This window comes from Bos javanicus, chromosome 17 (genome assembly GCF_032452875.1).
Source record: "Bos javanicus breed banteng chromosome 17, ARS-OSU_banteng_1.0, whole genome shotgun sequence".
Classification (NCBI taxonomy): Eukaryota; Metazoa; Chordata; class Mammalia; order Artiodactyla; family Bovidae; genus Bos; species Bos javanicus.
This window is the reverse complement of record NC_083884.1, coordinates 30,269,974-30,292,281: the sequence shown is the minus strand read 5'-3', so window position 1 is coordinate 30,292,281 and position 22,308 is coordinate 30,269,974. Positions and strand designations below refer to the sequence as shown.

The 22,308-nt window shown below is 38.6% G+C and overlaps 1 protein-coding gene, 1 non-coding gene and 1 pseudogene across 10 annotated transcripts in view; all 3 read left to right on the top strand.

The window, feature by feature from the left end:
• ABHD18 (abhydrolase domain containing 18) overlaps positions 1-14,376 on the top strand; it is a 39,226-nt gene extending 24,850 nt beyond the window's left edge. For 7 of the 9 annotated variants that reach the window (XM_061384220.1, XM_061384222.1, XM_061384223.1 and 4 more), the window contains 6 exons: positions 174-312; positions 2,865-2,954; positions 3,613-3,714; positions 8,038-8,416; positions 9,190-9,352; positions 12,163-14,376. In XM_061384220.1, coding sequence (XP_061240204.1) covers positions 174-312; positions 2,865-2,954; positions 3,613-3,714; positions 8,038-8,416; positions 9,190-9,352; positions 12,163-12,214 — 925 coding nt within the window. In that variant the 3' untranslated portion in view covers positions 12,215-14,376. Of the gene's footprint in view, positions 1-173; positions 313-2,864; positions 2,955-3,612; positions 3,715-8,037; positions 8,417-9,189; positions 9,437-12,162 lie in introns of those variants that run through there. The other 2 variants (XM_061384226.1, XM_061384225.1) reach the window with 2 other exon arrangements.
• Positions 376-509, top strand: LOC133229285 (small nucleolar RNA SNORA42/SNORA80 family). Its single transcript, XR_009730520.1, has one exon. It is a non-coding gene; the product is annotated as a small nucleolar RNA SNORA42/SNORA80 family (small nucleolar RNA).
• On the top strand, positions 3,724-7,791 carry LOC133228628 (small integral membrane protein 15-like; annotated as a pseudogene).
• Positions 14,377-22,308: the final 7,932 nt, after the last annotated feature.

The following is a 22,308-nucleotide window of genomic DNA, read 5'->3' as shown; positions in this document are numbered from 1 at the left end:
GTAGAACAATGTTAGCAGCAATTTAATTTTAATCAATTTATACCATTGTTTTATTAATACTTAGCTATCTGGTCCTTTAAAAGAAAAACATGCATTTTGGCTGCCTATTGTAAATTTGTGTGTATAAAAATGTAAAAACATAAATAATTTTCTCTTTTGTTTTGCGAGGCTAGAAGGTCCAGCTTAAAAAACGTGTCCGACCTTTTTGTGATGGGAGGAGCTCTCGTTTTAGAGTCTGCAGCTCTCTTGCACTGGCTAGAGAGGGAGGGTTATGGACCTCTAGGAATGACCGGAATATCCATGGGAGGACACGTAAGCATTTTCATTTCAACTTATATTTAATTGTGGTTATGTTTATAAGATCTATGGAATCAAGCATGGTAATGGATTTATGGCTTGTCCTCTGTGGGCATCTAACAGTAGACCCATGCCAGAGAAAACTGCAGCTTCAAACTATTGCCCTGTCTCCTTACCTGTGGGCTATGAGCACTGAAGAGGGTTGTGAAGTGGGTGGAAGGTCTAGAGAATCTAATTATTTACAAATTCACTTTAGGGACTTCCCTGGAGGTCCTGTGGTTAAGACTCCATGCTTCCAGTGCAGGGGTGTGGGTTTGATCCCTGGTCAGGGAACTAATGCTGCATGGTATGGCCAAAAGAAAAGAAATCACTTTAGGTATAGAATTAATTTTACTTTTGGTGAAAGCAAAAACCGATTTTTAAAAATATTTCTTCTTATTTATTTTACTTAGCTTCTCCAGGTCTTAATTGCAGCACACAGCATCTTGTAGTTGCAGCATATGGAATCTAGTTCCCTGAACAGGGATCCAACCTGGGCTCCTGCATTGAGAGTGCAGTGTCCCAGTCACTGGACCACCAGGGAAATCCTGCAGGAGCAGATTCTAAACTTTTATTCCAATTATTAAATAATGATTTTTTTGTGATTTATGGAGATACTGATTTTACTACTTACTTCACAGCTATATTTCAGGTATTAGATTTAATATTTTACTAAAAGTTGATAATAAAAATTAGCTTTTCAAATCTCAACTATAAATGCCTTATTTTGCTATTAAATTCCTGAAGATAGCTGATTTGCAAAACACTTTTCGATTATCTCTTCCCTCCATCCCCTACCATCAACCTATTTTATCTTTGCTTTCTAGAGTGTACAGTCCCCTCATTGGTTTCTCCATTTAGTCTTTTCTCTCCTCAATCTTTTTCTTAAGAGCTTTTTCCCACACTATAACTAGTGTGGTCTTCCTAAATCTGTTCTCTGCTCTCTCCTGCTTAAAACCTGCCAAAGGTTTTACTATGGAACTGGCACTAGCTGTGCATCCCTCTAGTGCCCCCTCACTCCTTATCACCTAGCCAGGTAGCAGCTTGCCCTTCCGCTTCCAGGTTAGAGCTGGAAGAAGCTCTTCCTGATTCCCAGACCACACTTCATTTTTCAGTAACATGTACTTATTTCTTTGCACTGTGGCTGTTTGTCTAGCAGTCCATTTTCTCTGTAAAGCAGTTGATTCAGTGAGGGCCAGGAACATGACTCTGAGGGCCATGGCTCATTTCTTGGACATAGCAATCATTCAGTACGTTTATATCTATATCTATAGATACATATTTTTTATAATTCATTTGAGTTATAAGATTAAGTTTAAAAACTTACTCAAATTCAAAGCAATTACCAAAGGCTGAAACTGATAAAATTAGCTTCAAAAACTCAAATTTGAAACAACTAAAGACACTGAAACTGAAAGGTGGCAAAAGATTTATTTTCCTATCTAGTACTGTTTTCATTTTTATGACCTAAGTCAGAGTGTTGTAACTTATAAGCTGGACTGCTACCTATTAACTGGTTTCCCTACCTCAAATCTCACCCTCTCTAATCAATCTTATAAAATACTTTTTAGCTTCATTGAATCAATTCTTTGACAATAACGCTACTTTGTTCCGGTTTCTTTATTAATTCCCCATTATCTATGGAACAAAGGAACCTCTGATCTGATCCTGATCAAGCTTTCTGGCCCTACCTGTCTCCCTACTCCTCTGGATACATGTGCCCTATTGACCAGCCTAACTGAAGTATATTGGCTGTTTCCCCACCAGACCCTGTATTTCTCACCATCTGCCTTTGATCATACCGTCTTCTTTATATAGCAGACAAGACCCCGTCTATCTTTTCCCCTAAAAGATCGCTATTTCATGAAGCCTTCTGTAATTCCTCTAGCCAAAAGTAACATTTCACTTCTCTAAACATACTGCATCATTTTATATCAGCTATATAATCTGCTTTGTAGTTCACCAAATTCTTGACACCTTTCAGTCAACCTCAAAAGTCTGAGATTTTTAGTTACAATCTTGCTCAGCCTGAGCAGGTCACTTAAGTAATGAGTGTGCTTAGCCTACTGCCCAGGATCTACATCCCAGCATGTTTGCTCTATATTTACCCAGTAGAAGGTAGGTTTCTGTGAAGGGTCTTAAAATTTAAAGATACTTAAAATTTCCTAATATACTTTATTGGTTTTTTAGGAGGCAATTATATGTCATTGTTGAGTTTATGATCTGGGGAATTTGGAGAGGTTGCTAGACATTCTCATGAGTGTTTAAGAGACTTTGTGTTCATGTTTTATTTCACCAACTACTATACAAAAATTTTTTTTAACTGGAAGATAATTACTTTACAATATTGTGATTGCTTCCACCATACATCTAACATGAATCAGCCATAGGTATATATTTATCCCCTCTCTCTTAAACCTCCCTTCTACCTCCCTCCCCATCCCAGTCCCAAAGTGCTTCTTAATATTAAATATTTTTCATTTAATGACTGTGAACTTTAAACTGAATCTCTCTGTGTTATCTTACAGATGGCTTCTTTAGCAGTATCCAACTGGCCTAAGCCCATGCCATTGATTCCATGTCTGTCGTGGTCCACAGCATCTGGGGTCTTCACTACGGTAATTTAATTGCAGTTAATATTTAGATAGCTATATATAATTAAACATAATAGTTTTCAGGGTTCCCAAAATCACCCCCAGGTTTGGTGATTCACTGGAAGGAATCACAGGACTCCATATATAGTCATATTCACAACTAAAACATATTGCAGCAAAAGGATTCACTATAAAATCAGCCAAGGAAAAAGGCACACAGGGTACAGTCCAGAAGAAACCAAGCATAAGCTTCCAAAGGAGTCTTTCAGAATGTGTTTAATTTCTTCAGCAGTGAGTTATGACAATAGGTGCAAATTGTTGTCCATCAATGAAACTCACCTGAGCCTTGAAGTCCGGGGTTTATATCAGAGGTCAGAGTTCTTAGGTATTCTCAGCCTCACATACTGAAATTCCAGAAGGAAATCCAGTGTTTAGTAGAAACAGCATTGTTTGTATCAGCAGTTTAGGCTTAGAGACCCACATCATTTTGGAAGTTTTATATCAGGGTAAAGAATTATTGTTTACTAGTTAAATAGGTCCAACCTTATAAGTAGGCTTGTCCAGAGATAGGAAATCTCAAGCCTGCTTTGTTAATTTTTTTTCTGCACAGTAAGAATAATCAAACTATTGGACAACATGCTTTACAGATGTGATCTGATCTTAATTTAGTTTGTTATTTCAGGGCGTGCTAAGTAAATCAATTAATTGGAGGGAACTAGAAAAGCAGTATTATACACAGACAGTTTATGAAGAAGAAATTATTCACATGCTTGAATACTGTGGAGTAAGTATTTTTAACTTTTGCATAACATGGGGGGGGTGGATTTTGACCATGGTTAATGATTCAGATTTTTTAAAAGAATTGCAGATTTTTTTAAAATATATATATATTTGTTCTTTCTTTTTTTTTTTTTTGACCGTGCTGCATGACTTGTGAGACTTTGGTTCCCTGATCAGGGATTGAACCCAGGCCCTCGGCAGTGAGAGCACAGAGTCCTAACCACAATCATGCAAAGCTAATGTATAGCTTACTACGTTTATTAAATAGCTAATGCATTTGTAATAGGTCAAGAATAGAACTTGACCACCCAGCTCAGCACTTTAGCACCCAAACCAAAAATGTCTTTCATGTGTCCTAATCAAAAGGCCCTCCTCCCTCTACTGTTTAGTTATCATCATCCTGATTTTTATAGTAATTACTTCCTTCTGCCTTTAAGATAATTTTATTGTCCAGATATGCATTCCTAGATACACATCTTTTATTTGATGTGTCTTTTAAATATCTTTAATCTATAAATTATTCTTCATTCCTTTCTTTTCATTATAATTTATCTGTTGAAGAACATAGGCTATTTACTTGTAGAGTTTCTCACAGTGGAGATTTTTGTTTGTATTCTCATATATATTCCTCCATGTTCTTTGTCAAGAGTATAGGGAGCAGGTAATGTCTGGCTGCTCTTTCCTGTGGTGTAAGCAGCCATTGATGCTTAATGCCTATGTCTATTACATTGAGAGTTGCAAAATGCTGATACTCTAATTCTGTCCTTTTTTTTTTTTCATTTATTAATTTAAATACTTTTAAAAAGTCACTTCCTTTGCTAATTATTTGGTTGTCTCATAGTTCAATTCATATTGTTGTTATTTAGTCACCAAGTCTCATCTGACTCTTTTGCAACCCATGCCAGGCTCCTCTGTCCATGAGCTTTCCCAAGCAAGAATACTGGAGTGGGTTGCCATTTCCTTCTCTAAGGGATTTTCCTGACCCTGGGATGGAACCCAAGTCTCCTGCATTGGCACACAGATTCTTTGCCCCTGAGCCTCAGATCATATAGGAAAGGGTTAATTCTTTCCCTTAATTTACCAATTTACCAATTCAGGGAAATGAATTGCTTCCTGATTACTCTCCTGAAGTAACCATTCTTTTCATAAATTTTAAAGTTTTGCACATTCAGTTTGAAAGTTACTGATAATCTGGGTGAGTTGGGAGTCGGGGAGGCTGGTGGCACCCACTGCACAGGTTTTGCCCCAGTGTTAGCTGAGGCAGCCATGGTACTTTGCAAGGAGTGGCGGGAACCACCCCTGATTCTCACACACCCCCACCATGTGAGCCCCAGGCAGAGGGAGGGTCAGCTGAGTGTGGCCCCAGGGGCCGGATGCAGGTGGGATGGCGGTGGGGGCTGAGGAGGGGGTTGGTGAGGAAGGGTGAGTGAGTGAAGGGGAAACACCAGTATGAAGGAAAAGTGCAGATGGCTTCAGGTGCCATGCTGGTCTGGTCTGGAGATCAAACCCAGTCTCAGTCCCTTTTGGATGGAAGAATATTCCTTAAAGAAATAATATTTATTCCTCCAAGCATGAGCTTGGAATCTGAAATTGAGGTACATGAGAACATAACAGAATTTAAGCCTTATCTCAGAAGTGTATGGTAGAGCTAAAGAAGACAACCAACCAAGGGTCACCTGAAAATGTGACTGGCTAATAATCCCAGGACAAAATCAGAGACTACTCAAGTTTCCCTCCTGGCCCAGACAGTAAAGAACATGCCTGAAATGTGGGAGACCCAGGTTCGATCCCTGGGTGGGAACAGTCCCTTGGAGAAGGAAGTGGCAACCCACTCCAATATTCTTGCCCAGAGAATTCCATGGACAGAGGACCCTGGTGGGCTACTGTGCATGGGGTTGCAAAGAATCAGACACAATTGAGCAACTAACATTTTCACTTTCACTCAAGCATAAGGCCTCTACAAAGATGTTTGATGTACAGGCCTGGGCTGAGTATGTTGTGGTATAGGCTTGCAAAAGATCCACATGGCTTCCTTACAACAGTTATTTTAGTCCTTACTCCATTGTTTCTGGCAAGTGCTGCACTGGTTTAGAAATTGGCAAGGCTGATTGAGGCCAAGGAAAAATGTCAAGAAAATATTTCGAAAGTTAAAGGACTGAAAAAGGATTGATGGATAGAAAGGGAGTTTGGGGGAGAATGGATACATATACATATATAGTTGAGTCCCTTCACTGTTCACCTTGAAGCTATTACAACATTGTTAATAGGCTATATGGCAACCCACTCCAGTGTTCTTGGCTGGAGAATCCCAGGGACGGGGAAGCCTGGTGGGCTGCTGTCTATGGGGTCGCACAGAGTCGGACACGACTGAAGTGACTTAGCAGCAGCAGTGCAAAATAAAAAATTTAGAAAAACGAAAAAGGAGTGAAGGGATGAACAGGCTCTGTAATCAGAGGAAAATTGTTTGGAAAATTATGCAGCTTTAGGAAGATCCATTAAAGTTTATTTTCAGATCTTATGACAGTATTATTTAGTAAACAAAGTCTGAGAACATGGAAGAATCATGTTTTCACCTGTACTGTATCAACTTTTAGGCTTCATGTAGAAGTTTGTTGACAGTTAATGTAAATTTATATTTATTATGCTATGGATTCTTTTTAACTGACTTAGTCATTTGCCATTTTGCAGCTTCTGTATTAAAATGAATACATCCTGTGGAGAAAAATGGCTTTAGATTATGAACTCTGTTCCAATAATGGCTTAAAATGGGGTCCTGTTCTAGACAAAGGAGATTAAGAATGTCAAAATCAGAATTGTCCTGAGGTGAAATGCATGCTAAGGCTTAAAAGAGATACAGTGTATTAATTACATCTTTTATCATTATTACTTATTTCTTGGAAGGGAATCTTTTCTGGCTCCCTCAAAGCAAAATAATATTTATTCAATGAGTACTTACTTTCTGTATTTTTCTCATTTTAGCTTTTGAGATACTTGTAATTACCAGACATTCTGCATTCTTAAAATTTTTCAGGATGGGGAACACATCTACACCCACGGCTGATTCATGTCAATGTATGGCAAAAACCACTACAATATTGTAAAGGCAGTTAGCTCTTTGTCATATAAGTTGCAAATATATTTTTCCCAGGCTGTTGTTCTTTTCTTTGACTGCTTTTAGTATCTGACAAACTTTATTTTTACTTAAATTGTAAGTTCTTAAACTTAGTGTGTATTATACTTTGGGAATTTTAATAATTAATATTTTTTCTTGATAATTTTTAATTTGTCTTAGTTCAGCCTAAGAAAAGAATTTGGGGTGACTAAAGTATTACTGCTAGGATGCACTCCTAAGAATTTTAGAAGTTCTAAGGTTAAAACAAATCATGGATTTCAAAACTGTGACAATAAAAACATGACACAAGCAAGATTTCCCTGGCTGTCCGGTGGTTAGGACTCTGCACTTGCACTGCTGGGGGCCCAGACTCAATCCTAGTCTGGGAAGCTAAGGTCCTGCGAGCCTAGTGGTGCAGCCAAAACAAACAAAACAAAATGTGTCACAGCCTAAATGATAATCTTTATCATTTAGTAGGAAACATTTAGCAATAAAATACAATTTGTCTTAGTCCTCAGTTAAATTTGGATGCCTTTTTTTCTGTTTTTTTTTTTTATTATGGTAAAATATATATCACATAAAATTTACCATTTAAACCATTTTTTAAATGTACAGTTCATTAGTATTAACCATTTTAACCATTTTTAAGTGTACAGTTCAGTAGTAGTAAGTACATTTACAATGTTGTATAACCATCACCTCCATCCATCACCACCATTCATCTCCAGAACTTTTTCCTCTTCCAGGAGTTGGTGATGGACAGGGAGGCCTGGCGTGCTGCAATTCATGGGGTCGCAAAGAGTCGGACATGACTGAGCGACTGATCTGATCTGATCTGAAACTGAAACTCTGTACCCATTACACTAAACTCTGTTCATCCCTCTTCCTAGCCCCAGGCAGCCACCATTCTACTTCCTGTCTCTATGAATTTGACTGCTCTAGATTCCTCATAAAACTGGAATCATACAATATGGTCCTTTTGTGTGTGGCTTATTCATTTAGCAGAATGTCTTCAGAGTTCATCTATGGCGTAGCCTGTGTCCGAATTTCATTCCCTTTTAAGATTGAGTAATAATCTATTATATGTATATATTATATTTCGTTTGTCCATTTATTCCTTGATGGATATATGTGTTTTCTCTTTGTTTTGACAGGGTTGTTACATAAAACCCTATTTTATATTAAATGACATTTTCTTCTCTTTCATATGTTCAGACAGATTCTTTCAAAATGGGACAAGAGTTCGTGAAACGCTTCCCTAGCAGTGCAGACAAGCTAACTAACCTTAATCTGGTTTCTAGAACTTTAAATTTAGATATGACGGACCAAGTTGTGTCCCAAAAACCTGTTGAGTGCCATAAATCTAGTAAAACATCTATCAGTGCCACATCAGAAGGACTCTTGTTACAAGATACCTCTAAGATGGACTGCTTCAATCACACACTTTCAACCAACAAAAGTAGTTATACAAGTTGCAGTCCTCAGTCATGCCACCTACTCAGTAAAGAACAAAGAAGAAACAATCTTCAGAAAGAATCTTTAATATTTATGAAAGGAGTTATGGACGAATGTACACACGTAGCAAATTTCTCAGGTATTAATTTTCATATGAAATTGAGAATATATGCTGATGATAGGTAAAATGTGTGAAATATTTTTAAAGTATGCTATAAGATAATTTCATTTATCGTTGGCTCCACAATGTGTTTTCTAAGATAAGTGAGTTATTTAAATGTATATTTAAATTTTATCCATGAAAATCCAAGACCATTTTATTCGTTAAAAACATTGGGGTTTGTATCTTCTTTAGAATACTCATCTTACTGTATTAGAGATGAATATTATAATGTTATGGTTTAGTATGGTTGATTTTTTTAAAACTTATTTTGTTTATTTATTTTTCACTCTGTTGGGTCTTCATTGCTATGTGGGCTTTTCTCTAGCCACAGGTAGTGGGGGCTACTCTCCTGGTTGCATGGGCTTCTCATTGCGGTGGCTTCTCGTGCTCAGCTCTGGGGTGCTCGGGCTTCAGTCGTTGCGGCTCCTGGGCTCTAGCGCACAGGCTCAGTAGTTGTGGCACACAGGCTTAGTTTGCTCCACAGCATGTGGGATTTTCTCGGACCAGGGATAGAACCCATGTCTCCTGCATTGGCAGGTGGATTCTTTACCACTGAGCCACCAGGAAAATCCAGTATAGTTGATTTTTAATTTAATGATCAAAAGTTTTAGTTTGGCAAGTATTTTTTGCATACTTACTGCATTGTATGGCGTATTTTACTTTTCAATATGGTTACCAGTATTTATATATAAAATTCTTAGAGCTTCTTCAAAGTATATATGTTACATCTTAAAAAATCCTGTGCCTAGTTCCAGTTGACCCAAGCCTCATCATAGTGGTTCAAGCCAAAGAAGATGCCTATATTCCACGAACAGGAGTTCGAAGTCTGCAAGAAATTTGGCCTGGTTGTGAAATCCGATATCTAGAAGGGGGTCATATTAGTGCTTATCTTTTTAAACAAGGACTCTTTAGGTAAGATGATTGGTCTAACTGGTGTATGGTGTCTGTTACTTGTTTTGGGGATTGTTTTTTTCTCAATAAATATGAAAAAATTGATATTTGTCTTATAGATTTTAGTCCTCTTATTTCCTTCCTGCTTGTCTCAATTCTCACATTGTGATGCTCTTTCCTATCTTGTCTTATTTTCTTTTCCTTCTAGAGAACTAGGAAATAGCATGTGATAGGCGTGTTTTATTGTGTGGTTTTACCCTCTTCAAATATTAATAACCAGGTATTTTAGAGTGTAGGGAGGAACACTAGGGTTTGTAAAACTTGCTTTGAGTCATGATGAGTTTTTCACTCCACTCTGATGTTCTGTCAGAATAACCTGAGCATCCCATGGAATAATCTAGCAGTGTGTTCCAGCAGCCAGTAAATATTGAACCTTAAATGAGAAGTGAAATACTGATTTTATTGTTAATAATCTTGTATGACTCCATATTTGTTAGAACTTATAAATAAAAGCTTTCCTGCAATGCGGGAGACCTGGGTTCAATCCCTAGGTTGGGAAGATCCCCTGGAGAAGGGAAAGGCTACCCGCTTCAGTATTCTGGCTTGGAGAATTCCATGGACTCTATAGTCCATGGGGTCGCAAAGAGTTGGACACGACTGAGCAACTTTCACTCACTCACTTATAAAAACTTTTATGCTATTATTCTAGTTTTTTGATATGCCAGTTTTTTTCTACTTCTGTTCGTTTGATTGTAACAGTTATTATTAGAATATTTATCATTAATCAGTTCACATCAAGAGGTTAGACCAGTGCCCTGTGCAGTGTTCCAAAAATGCCAACTGGACAGTCATATCATAGAAGAATTGTGTGTGTGGTATGTTTGACATGTTTTTAGCTCTTTTTTAATCTAAGAAATAATTATCTGTATGTTGTTGCTTATGTAGTTCAGTGTAGAGATGTCACCTTCTTGAGGTACAGATTAATTCTTCAAGTCTGTAATGTCCTCAAGAATGTAACACTTTCTTTTTATATAGTATGATCTTTAAAAAAAAAGTACTCATTTGTAAAGCAGTGAGTTAGTCAGTGAGCAGACTATTTACCCAACACTCAAGTGACCCTCTGGCACAGCAAAACTAAAACAAAAGCAAACAAAAATTGTGCGTAGGGAGGGTTGCTAGGGTTGCCCAAGAAGAGTCTAAAGTTCTGTTACATGTGAATGCAGAGAACCCACATGCTTGCTTTAGTAAATTGTTATCAAATTTATTTTATTACTCTTTTATGTATAAATGTGGGAGTATGGCTGAGAAGCATTAAGAAGAATAGATGTAATCAAAGTCAGCTATAAAAACTCCTCAGTGCTCACTTGAAGGCTTCATTTGAGAAAGAAATAAATGTTAGCTATCAGTATGTGCCAGGTACTAGAGCGATTTCTTCTGGTGTTACTTTTAATATCCCCTTTTATACAGAAACACAGAGAACAAAAAAGATTAAATAACTTGCTCAGGAGGAATAAATACTAAGCTATTTGACTTATACTCCCCACTAGTCACTTTAAAACCTAACGAAGTTTAGATGACATTGGAATAGCAGAACTTTACAAATTCATCCTTATCACTCATCAGATTTAAAAGTAAAACAAGCCAATCCTTTGTGTGCTCTAAGAATTTGGGTTAAGCTGTTTGGATTGATAGTACAAGTGAGTAAGAGACTATTCAAGTGATTTAAAATGCATATGTATACCTTTACTAACCCTTCTCATACCATGTACAGTAGCCCAGATTGCAACCTTGGGTCTCATTTTATATATTTTTGAGCCACACAAGAATGATACAAAACTTTTTCTTTCCAACAAATTGGAAATCACAGTACATAGCAGGTGCCAGTTTTAAAGTTAATCTTAGTATCTTTTTAAGGATGTAGGGAAATGCTTAGTCAAACAAGTACAATATAGGATTAATATTAATATGATCTCAATTATTATTTATTTATTAAAATTTTTATTTATTTATTTGGCTATGCCAGGTCTTAGTTGTGGCATGTGGAATCTAGTTCCCTGACCAGGGATCAGACCCTGTCCCACTTCATTGGGAGCATGGACACTTAACCACCGGATCACCAGGGAAGTTCCTCAGTTATTATTTAAACTGAGGAAAAAATACAGACATGAGCATTAAAAAAAAAAAAAGCCTGTAGGAAAAGATTAAACATACATACCTTAGAGTGATGGGATTATGACTTTTTTCTCTTTTTCTGAATTTTATACAATGAAAATGTATTTGACAATAGGAAAAAAAGCCAAAATAAGCCTGACAAATAATATCTTATGAACTTGGGCCAGGTCAATTTGACTATTTCTTTCCAATTAAAATATTAAAATACCTAGTGAAGTTAATGTAGGAAACTAAGGCTTTTGAGTTCATTTGCTATATCATAATCTATGAAACAGATTGAATATGACATTTGAAAAGTTATATAGCCAGTTAATTTTCAACAAGTAGAAAGAATAGAAAGAACCAGTTCCTTTTCATTTTATCGTATTTTAAAATAACATAAATTTCAAGGCACAAAAAAAGTGCTTCTCAGGAAAAGATGGCTTTTATCAACCTTGAGTTTATAAACCATCAGTTTCTGAACCATAAGTTGGAAGCACATTTGAAGTTTTCCAATAGTGGTGAATTACATGGATCCAGACACCCTCACGTACCTGTCCGTTTGGAGACAAGGCCAGGTTGCAAGCTACAGGGTATTTGGAAATAACTTATAGTAAAAGCATTGTCTGTCCCCCTTTTTTGCCAAATACTTGAAGTTTTTCTTTCATGTTTAATTTTAGGCGAGCCATCTATGATGCATTTGAACGCTTCCTCCATAAATACGCCAACTAATGGGATCACTCTGTGCAGCCAGTGGAGCCATCATGTTTCTCACAAAAGGAGCTCCACCCTTTGATGATGTGAAGAACAAGCGCAGACAGCACTATATACTCTACCTGCTGTCAGTTGAGCCTGGAATTTATATTACAAATCAGTCAACTGTTATCTTTAAATACATTTGAATAATTCTAAACCAACATTTGGTGAAATAATGTTAAATATTTTGTTAGTTTGTGGGAGTCCCATAAAAATCAATTATCTATTCTCTTGTTATTTATGAAAACTTTACATTTTTATTATGAATAATTTATTGATTTAAAATAAAGGCATTCATAGAAACCCTTTTGGTTTTTAAAGAACTGCTAAATCAAACTTGGTTTGTAATATGTCAGCCTGTGTTGTACATATTCCCTTACATGGTATTTCTATTATTGACTTGATTTGAGAAACATGTTTCTTCTATGGATCCATAGTGAATTTATAATCCTATTTTCAATACTAATTTTCTGCCATGGATAATTCTGTGTAAAATCAGTGTTAATGTTAACTTTGAATTCTAAGAAATCCTGATTGCTTTGTATTTAAGTGCTTTTAATAATTGAATGTGAGAATGAAGATAAGATGCATAAGACTTTAAAACTTTGCCAAATATTAGGTTAGAAAAAAAAAATGCCAAACATATTTCCCCTACTTGAAAAGTTTCAATTCATGAAAAATGAAAATGGACACAGACCTATTGCATTACTTGATAACAATTTCTTAACATTTTCTTGTATACATACTTAGAGTTTGCTAAACATCTAACTTTAAGCCAGATACTTAAACAGCTTTGACTTTTTAATTTCAGAAATTAATGGCCACTTATAAAATTGATTTGTCCCATATACACTTCACTTTATAGAAAAGATATAATAACTAGTAACTTTTAAACCTTTTTAAAAAGAAGTATTATATGGTTACACTTGGTGCTTTCTTTTTATGTTAAACTTCTGAAGCCAAGAGCTAAAATGTTTTTTAAAAGTAGAAGATATTTTGGTAGGAATAAATGTATTTGAGTTGCATTTGTTTGAAGTATGTGTTGTCTGTGGGTTACTTTATTATAAGTAGTCGTACTCTAGTAAGGATATTTGAATTATAAGGTGCTTTTGCAGCCTTTTTAAAGGAGATTTTATTTGTCCTTATAATGCCTCCATCACCTTAATTTTTAAAAACTATTTTTAAATGATTAACGTGAAGTCACCAATGGCATACAATGTTGTAAATTCTGTAAAACTGCTTTGACATAATGAACAAACATGGTTTGAGCTGTAAAATTTTACTTGTTTAGATTAGAACCTTTATACTGACAGTATGAAATTACTAAAGTTCTCCAACAAAATACTCTTTAAAGATAAACTTGTTGGTTAACTGAAATACAAGTATTTTCTTATGTATTTAGTGAGGTGATTGAATGCTTTCTGAGCAATGGCTTGAGCAAACCCAGTACTTTATTTTTCACATAAATATTTCCTATAAGCAATAATGTACATAATAATGTATGTAACTTTCTATTTGTAAAAGAATAAAATTCATTTAATTTTAATAAACTCTTAGGCATAACTAATTTCTCCTAAATTGAAAAAAGGTATTTTTAAAATTTTCTTCTCTTAGTCAGATGTTTTAAGAACATATCCACACAACTACCTAAAGAAATGTTCTCATTTTTAAGATTGGGTACGTAACTTGCTAGAAATTCATTTAGCCCAGAGCTGCAAACTGACAGTCAATTCAGGCCAGCTTGGCCCACAATTGTTTTATTCAGTGTGCATAACTCCAAAACTTCTGAATTCAGAAAGTCTTTGTATTGGGTATGCAGTCCCCCGTTTGCCATAGCTCACCAGACTCCAGGCTCTTACATGAGACTACTTCACTACTTTGTGTTTCCCACTTGGCCCTGAAGACATCTGAGCTTGAGACCTCAGTTTAGATCTGTGGTTTAAAAAAATTCCAAGATAAAACTGTAAGTACTGTTGAATCATTTTAGCATATGCATTTTTAGATTGTGTCTTATGAATGTAAATTTTAATGTGGTGCTTTCTTTTGTAAAGATCATTGAATTATTAACTCTGTAACTGAAATTTTAAAATCATTTCCAGATATTTTATATTCACAATAAAAGTCTATTTAAAAAATTACTTGTTATGTTCAAGAGGTTTTATTCTAAATACAGAACACCCATGTCACATTTGATTAACATGGCCTAATTTGGGACTTCCCTGGCCGTCCAGTGGTTTAAGACTCTGCACTTCCACTGCAGGAGTCATAGGTCCCATCCCTGCCTGGGGAACTAAGATCCCACAAGCTGTGGGGCACAGCCAAAAAAAAAAAAAAAATCTTTAAAGAACATTCACAATGTAAAATTAAAAGGGACAAGAATTGACACACACCCCCATAATTATTTTAGTTAAAAAACAGTATAAAAATAAAACTAGCTTAACTGCTGCTCTAAGGAAATGGCAATCTACTCCAGTATTCTTGCCTGGAGAACCCCCATGTACAGAGGAGCCTGTCAAGCTGCAGTCCATGGGGTCACAAAGAGTTGGACACAACTGAGTGACTAAGCATAGAAGAACTGATCAAAGAGTTAAGTCTGTTTAACGGAATCTGCTCCTAAAAATATTTTAGAAGTGTTATGACTAGATCATGCATTGTCCTGTAGGTTAGGTTAAGGATTTTGGTATTCATGCAAAGCTACAGAAAGCCATGAAGGGTTTTCTTCAGGTGGGGATGAAGTGGGGGAGACATGAAGTTGGTGGAGATTAAATATATGATTTCATGTGTTTTAAGAAATTAACTCTGGCTTCAATGAAAAGAACAAGTTGTAGGGGGCCGGCAGTCCTTGCAGAGATAAGCTAGAAGGCTATTAAAGTGGCCCAGGTGAAGAATGATTATAGCTAAGATTATGATAGCAGTGGGTGGATACAGAGAGAGCTGGATGGATTTCAGATGATGTATTGGTGATGAGTTGGAATGAGGTATAAGCAAGTGGTATAAGGTATAAGCCTTTCGAAGAGAACCCTGGAAGAAGACCAGTGTGAGGGAAAGCATCTAGAACCCAGTCTGGCATATACAGATTTTTGATGTCTAAAAAATAGACAGTAGGATATGTAAATCAGAGACTTAGAGCAGAGAACTGGACAGAAGGGGGAAAAAAAAAGACTTGGAACCACCAGTGTTTATAGGGTGACTGATATTATAGGTATGGTTAAGATTTTGAGGCATCTAGGGAAGAAAAAGGACAACGGTTCTCTTTTTGATCTTAGGAACCCTTTATACATTTAACACGTGAAGGCCCTAGGGAGCTTTCAATTATGTGGATTACATTTATCAATATTACCACTTTACAAATTGAAACTAAGAAATATTTTAAAATATTGATTAATTTTAAAATAATAAACCAATACATGTTGTATTAGATTTCTAGGGTCACTGTGAAAAATGTAACACAAAATGGCCTTAACCAAAAGAAGGAGAAGGCAAAGCAACCCATTCCAGTACTCTTGCCTAGAAAATCCCATGGACAGAGGAGCCTGGTAGGCTGCAGTCCATGGGGTCGCTAAGAGTCGGACATGACTGAGCACCTTCACTTTCACTTTTCACTTTCCTGCATTGGAGAAGGACATGGCAATCCACTCCAGTATTCTTGCCTGGAGAATCCCAGGGACAGAGGAGCCTAGTGGGCTGCTGTCTATGGGGTTGCGCAGAGTCAGACACGACTGAAGCGACTTAGCAGTAGCAGCAGCAGCCACAAACAACAGAAATTTCCTCGCAGTTCTGGAGGTTAGAAGGCCAAACTCAAGGTGTCCATAGGTCCTTGCTCCCTCTGAAGTTTACAGTGAAAGATCTGCTACATGCCCTGCTCCTAGCTCCTGATGGTTGAAGACAATTTGTAGCATTCCTTGGCCTGTAGATGCATGATTCCAATCTTTGCCTCCTTCCTCACATGGCATTCTCATTTCTGTATCCAAATTACTCTCTTCTTATAAGGACATCAGTCATTGGATTAGGACCCACTCTAATCCAGTAGGATCTAATTTTAACTAGATTACATCTGCAAAAATCCATTTCCTAAGATCATATTCAAGGTACTGGAGGTTAAGACTTGAACTTATCTTGGGACTTCCTCAGTGACCTAATGGTTAAGAATCTGCCTTGTAATGCAAGAGGACACAGGATTGATCCCTGGTTGGGAAAGTAATACCCCACATGTCACAGAGCAGCTGAGCCTGTGTGTCACAAGTAGACAGTCCATGAAAGTGAAGGTCGCTCAGTTGCGTCTCTTTGGACGCCATGGACTATACATATACATATAGTCCACGAAATTCTCTAGGCCAGAATACTAGAATGGGTACCCTTTCCCTTCTCCAGGGAATCTTTCCAACCCAGGGACTGAACCCAGGTGTCCCACATTGCAGGTACATTCTTTACCAGCTGAGCCACAAAGGAAGCTATGAGAGAGTCCGTGCACCCCAACAAAAGATCTCACATGACATAATGAAGAGCCCACAAGCTGCAACTAAGGCCAGATGCAGTCAAACATTTTTAGTAGTGTAGCATTATTTTAGTCTTGTGAAACTTAAATATCTAACTTTAGAGAAGACAGCTGGACTGCCATATCCGCTTCTGCATTTGATCTGTTCTGAAAGGTTAAAAGGATGTGAATAAAATCTGGCTGGAAGAAGGAAAAGTGTTTTCCTTTTTAGATAATTGAGGATATTCCTCCTTGATACTACACCCAAATACCATAAGTGATCATTTCTTAAACAATGCAATGTGGTATCTCAAACCATATTAACTTTTCATTCTCTAATTCATTAAAAACCATTGTTTTCTATCCTGGAACAGAAAAAGGACATTAGTGGGAAACTTTCTTAGTTTTGACAAATGAACCATAGTTACGTTAAAATTTTAGGTGTAGATCAATGAAAGTCATTTGGGAAATCTTGCTACTTCCTTTCAGTTCAGTTCAGTTCAGTCCCTTAGTTGTGTCAGGCTCTTTGCGACCCCGTGGACCGCAGCACACCAGGCCTCCCTGTCCCATCACCAACTCCCAAAGTTTACCCAAACTCATGTCCATTGAGTCAGTGATGCCATCCAACCATGTCATCTCCTTCTCCTCCTGCCCTCAATCTTTCCCAGCATCAGGGTCTTTTCAAATGAGTCAGCTCTTCACAGCAGGTGGCCAAAGTATTGGAGTTTCAGCTTCAACATCAGTCCTTCCAATGAACACTCAGGACTGATCTCCTTTAAGATGGACTGGTTGGATCTCCTTGCAATCCAAGGGACTCTGAAGAGTCTTCTCTAACACCACAGTTCAAAAGCATCAATTCTTCGGTGCTCAGCTTTCTCACATCTATACATGACTACTGGAAAAACCATAGCCTTGCCTAGACGGACCTTTGTTGGCAAAGTAATGTCTCTGCTTTTGAATATGCTATCTAGGTTGGTCATAACTTTCCGTCCAAGCAGTAAACATCTTAATTTCATGGCTACAGTCACCATCTGCAGAGATTTTGGAGCCCCAAAAAGTAAAGTCAGCCACTGTTTCCACTGTTTCCCCATCTATTTGCCATGAAGTGATGGGACCGGATGCCATGATCTCAGTTTTGTGAATGTTGAGCTTTAAGCCAACTTTTTCACTCTCCACTTCCACTTTAATCAAGAGGGTTTTTAGTTCCTCTTCACTTTCTGTCATTCTCCCGGCAATCTTGATTCCAGCTTGTGCTTCCTCCAGCCCAGCATTTCTCATGATGTACTCTGCATAGAAGTTAAATAAGGAGAGTGACAATATACAGCCTTGACGAACTCCTTTTCCTATTTGGAACCAGTCTTTTGTTCCATGTCCAGTTCTAACTGTTGCTTCCTGACCTGCATACAGGTTTCGCAAGAGGCAGGTCAGGTGGTCTGGTATTCCCATCTCTTGAAGAATTTTCCACAGTTTATTGTGATCCACACAGTCAAAGGCTTTGGTATAGCACTTCTATAAATTTCAAGTTGTTTTACACTAAAAAAGTTTCTTTAAAATGGATGCTCATATTAACACATTTATTAATGTTTTGCAATTTTAAAGATATTTTCACTTATCTTGCTATATCGTAACAAATGAGTTCACAATAATGGCTAGAATTACTATGTCCACTTTAGTGTGTTAGTCTCTCAGTCATGTCTGACTCTTTGTGATCTCATGGACTGTAGCCCACCAGGCTCCTCTGTCTATGGGGATTCTCCAGGCAAGAATACAGGAGTGGGTTGCCATTTCCTTCTCCAGGGAATCTTCCTGATTGAGGAGACTCCATGGGCTCCCAAATAGCTTTACACAACTGAGCAACTGAACAACAACAATAAAGTTTCTAATCTTTTCTTTCTATAACCCCCAGAGCTTACATTTATCTTACCCTTATCTCATTATATTTAAGTACTCAACTGTTTGTGCCCCACCCTCTCCAAACCCAGTCTGTAAAACAAGCAGGTCTGATTCATTTTTTATGCTGGAATAGTTCAAGGACTACCAGCTGGTCCACTCCGAGTGTAGTGCTCTTTTCCGTGTACCAGATTATAATTTTAAACCACAGTTGACCCTTGAAACTCAGGGGTTAAGTTAGGAGCTTTGACCCTCTGCAAAGCAAGAAATCCTTCTATAATTTATAGCCAGCCCCACATGAGGTGTACTTGGTTCCAAAGTATTCCCTGCTCAGCATTCCCATATTCTACCAACACTGCTTTGGTCCTGCAGTGCTGTGGTGTTTATTACTTTTTTAAAAGTCCAGGTATTTTGGACGGACCCAAGCAGTTCAACCGCCTGTTGTTCAAGGATCAACTGTACATTAGATTCAGCAGCTGAGGAGAGAGGGAAGCGATAGCCTTGGTGGAAGATCCTATTCTTTGGTGAGAACTGCCATCTTTTAGGGAGAAGGCAATGGAACCCTACTCCAGTACTCTTGCCTGGAAAATCCCATGGAAGGAGGAGCCTGGAAGGCTGCAGTCCATGGGGTCGCTGAGGGTTGGACACAACTGAGTGACTTCTCTTTCACTTTTCACTTTCATGCATTGGAGAAGGACATGGCAACCCACTCCAGTGTTCTTGCCTGGAGAATCCCAGAGACGGGGAAGCCTGGTGGGCTGCCGTCTATGGGGTCACACAGAGACGGACACGACTGAAGTGACTTAGCAGCAGCAGCAGCCATCTTTTAGGGATACTTTCCCAGGTTCAAGTTAGAAGTGAGACATCTAAGGATCGCTCTAAAGATAAAGGAGCACCAAGGAGTAAAGTGAGAAGCATTGAGACAGGGGTAAAACAATAGACACAGTGCTTCCAAGGGTAGCAGCAGATCTTCATCCTGCTCCACCTCCAGCTGTGACCCCAACACTAGCAGCAGCTCAAGGGCCAGGGAAAGTTTCAGCAAGTCAGTCCGTCTAGCACCTCCAGCTCCCAGCAGCTCCTGTGCCACTTAAGTCTCTCTCAACGCACATGTGCCAAAAGGTGGTGTTCCTGCTTCCCATGCAAACCACCTAAAAGAGATGAAAAAGGAAAAAAAGCAGAGACCTTTCATGAAACCCCACAAAGTGCGTATCAGGAAGCTGATGAAGCATGTGATGAAGGATCTTGTCATGGAGATATTCTCCACCTGTGGGGAAATTTAAATGAATGACACAAAGAAAATGCCTGTACGAAGAAAGCATCTAGATCTATCTGCAGGCCACATAGTAGAGTTTGAAAATCCCTTTGGAGGTACAAAGGCCCTGAAGCACGCGGACAGAGGATACACTGGTGACCAGGGGATCGCCGTCACTGCTGTGCGGGCCCCCTGAGCAGGCTGCCCCCACCTTCTTCACCCCGGGCGGTGGGGATGCCGCCACTGGCCCCCTGTCGGCTCAGTCTCCGCTTCCCCGGCCACGCCACAGAAGCTGCCCCAGCTCCAATTCCTCTGGGTAAGCAGGGCCACCCAAGTCCTGCTTCGTGTGACTTATACCCCATGCAACTGGTTTTGTCACTTTTCTAGTGAAGGAGGAGAGAAACACTCGCAGAGGCAGGCTTCTAAGGCAGCAGTTGAGACTTTTCTGTGAAGCCTGAGTTCTGGCTGCAGGAGTGCTGCTGATTTGGGATTAGACCTCCAGTTTCCTGGCTAGAAAACTCACACCTTTGAAGATCCTGTGACACAGTTGGTTCAGTGGCAAAGCCAGCGGAGACAAACAGAGCTCCAGGTGACAGTGTGACCCCTACCTGTGTGTGCATGCTAAGTCGCCTCAGTTGTGTCCGACTCTTTGCAACCCCATGGACTGTAGGCCACCAGGTTTCTCTGTCCATGGGATTCTCCAGGCAAGACTACTGGAGTGGGTTACCACGCCCTCCTCCAGTTGCCATGCCCTCCTCCAGTCTGGGGGCACATTTTTCCTTTCCATAGATGATCTGGGGCCAGACTGGGGGCCTGGTCATACTTTTGCTTGTTACCCTGAGAGATCCTTCAGGAAAAGGAGGGGAGCTTTAGTGCAGCTCCCTTTTCTGTTCAGCCTGGCCCCTGCTGCCCTAGGGTCAAACATCCAAAGAAGAGCCTCCCTCCCTCTGTTACCCCATTAGTTGGTTCTGTTTTTACCTGTATTCATGCAGTTATTTGCACATCTTATAATTCCCTTTCTCTCTCTGAAATTAGTGAACAGGTCGCGAGCCAGCTCTGTAGAGTTCTTATGGACACCTCTGCGGCTGATATACATGGTTGGCCTGCAGGTTACCTTGGCAGCATGTACATTCTTTTGGCTTTTATTGTACAGTCAGTACAATGGGAGAGAGGGACTGGAGGCTGAATTAATTACCAATGGCCAATGATTTAATCAACATGGCTAAGTGATGAAACTTTTGGTGAACACATCAAGGTGCTGTGAAGGGGAGGATGGGTGTGACATGCTGGGAGAGAGGAGGGAAACTCAGTCCCTCCTCCCCCATACTTTGCCCTGTGCATCTCTTTCATCTGGCTGTTCCAGAGTTGTATCCTTCATGATAAATTAAAAAACGTAAACAAAGTGTTTCCCTGAGTTGTATGAGCCTTTCGAATGAATTATCAAACCTAAAGAGGAGGTTGTGGGAACCTCTGATTTGTAATTGGCTGGGCAAAAGTGTGGGGGGCCTGAGTACTCTGTTTGTTGCTGATGCCTAAAGTGAGGGCAGGGGAGTTTGGGGGAGAATGAATACATGTATGTGTATGGTTGAGTCCCTTTGCTGTCCACCTGAAACTATCACAACATTGTTAATTGACCATGCGCCAATGCAAAATAAAAAGTTTAAAAAAAAAAAGAAAAAAATGATAAAAACTAAAGTGAGGGCAGACTTATGGGACTGGGTGTTTTAACTTCTGAAGTAGTTCATGTCAGAACTGAACTGAACTGTTGGACACCCAGGTGGTGTAGGAGAGTCAGGAAATAGAATTGATGGATGGTGTCAGAAAACACTCCAGATCTACATCAAAATCTGTTCCAAATAGTCATCTGTAAATGCTGTTCCATAATGAAATTTCACATATTTCAACTTTAAAAGCAACTTTTCATGCAGATATGTGCTGCCAAACGATTGATATCCATTTAAGGCAAATGCTTTTAATTAAACATATTCACCATCCTTTGGAAGCCATTTACAGCATTTGATTAGACTCTATTCTCTGGATATCTGCCTTTTAGCAATAGTACAAAGTGGTTAAAGCACCACATATGGTCTCTGTCACAAGTACTCAACTCTACCATTGTAGTGCAAAGGTAGCCATAGGCAGTACATAAATGTATGGGCATGCTGCATCCCAATAAAACTTATTTATACAACTGGAATTTAAATTTCATATAGTTTTTATGTACCACAAAAACTTCCTTTTACTTTTTAATACTAAAAGATATAATAACAAGTTAAGAGGAAAATTAAGATTCAGGCCTTTAGGCTGAAAGATCTGGTTAGAAAAGGTGTTGCGGTCAGAAGGAGCTAGATTTTTATTCTGAAAAGCTGCTCAATTATACGACTGACCTTATGGCTTTGGTTTCCTTGGAGGGGGAACCTCAACAAGATGTCTAAGGTCCAACATTTTTAAAGT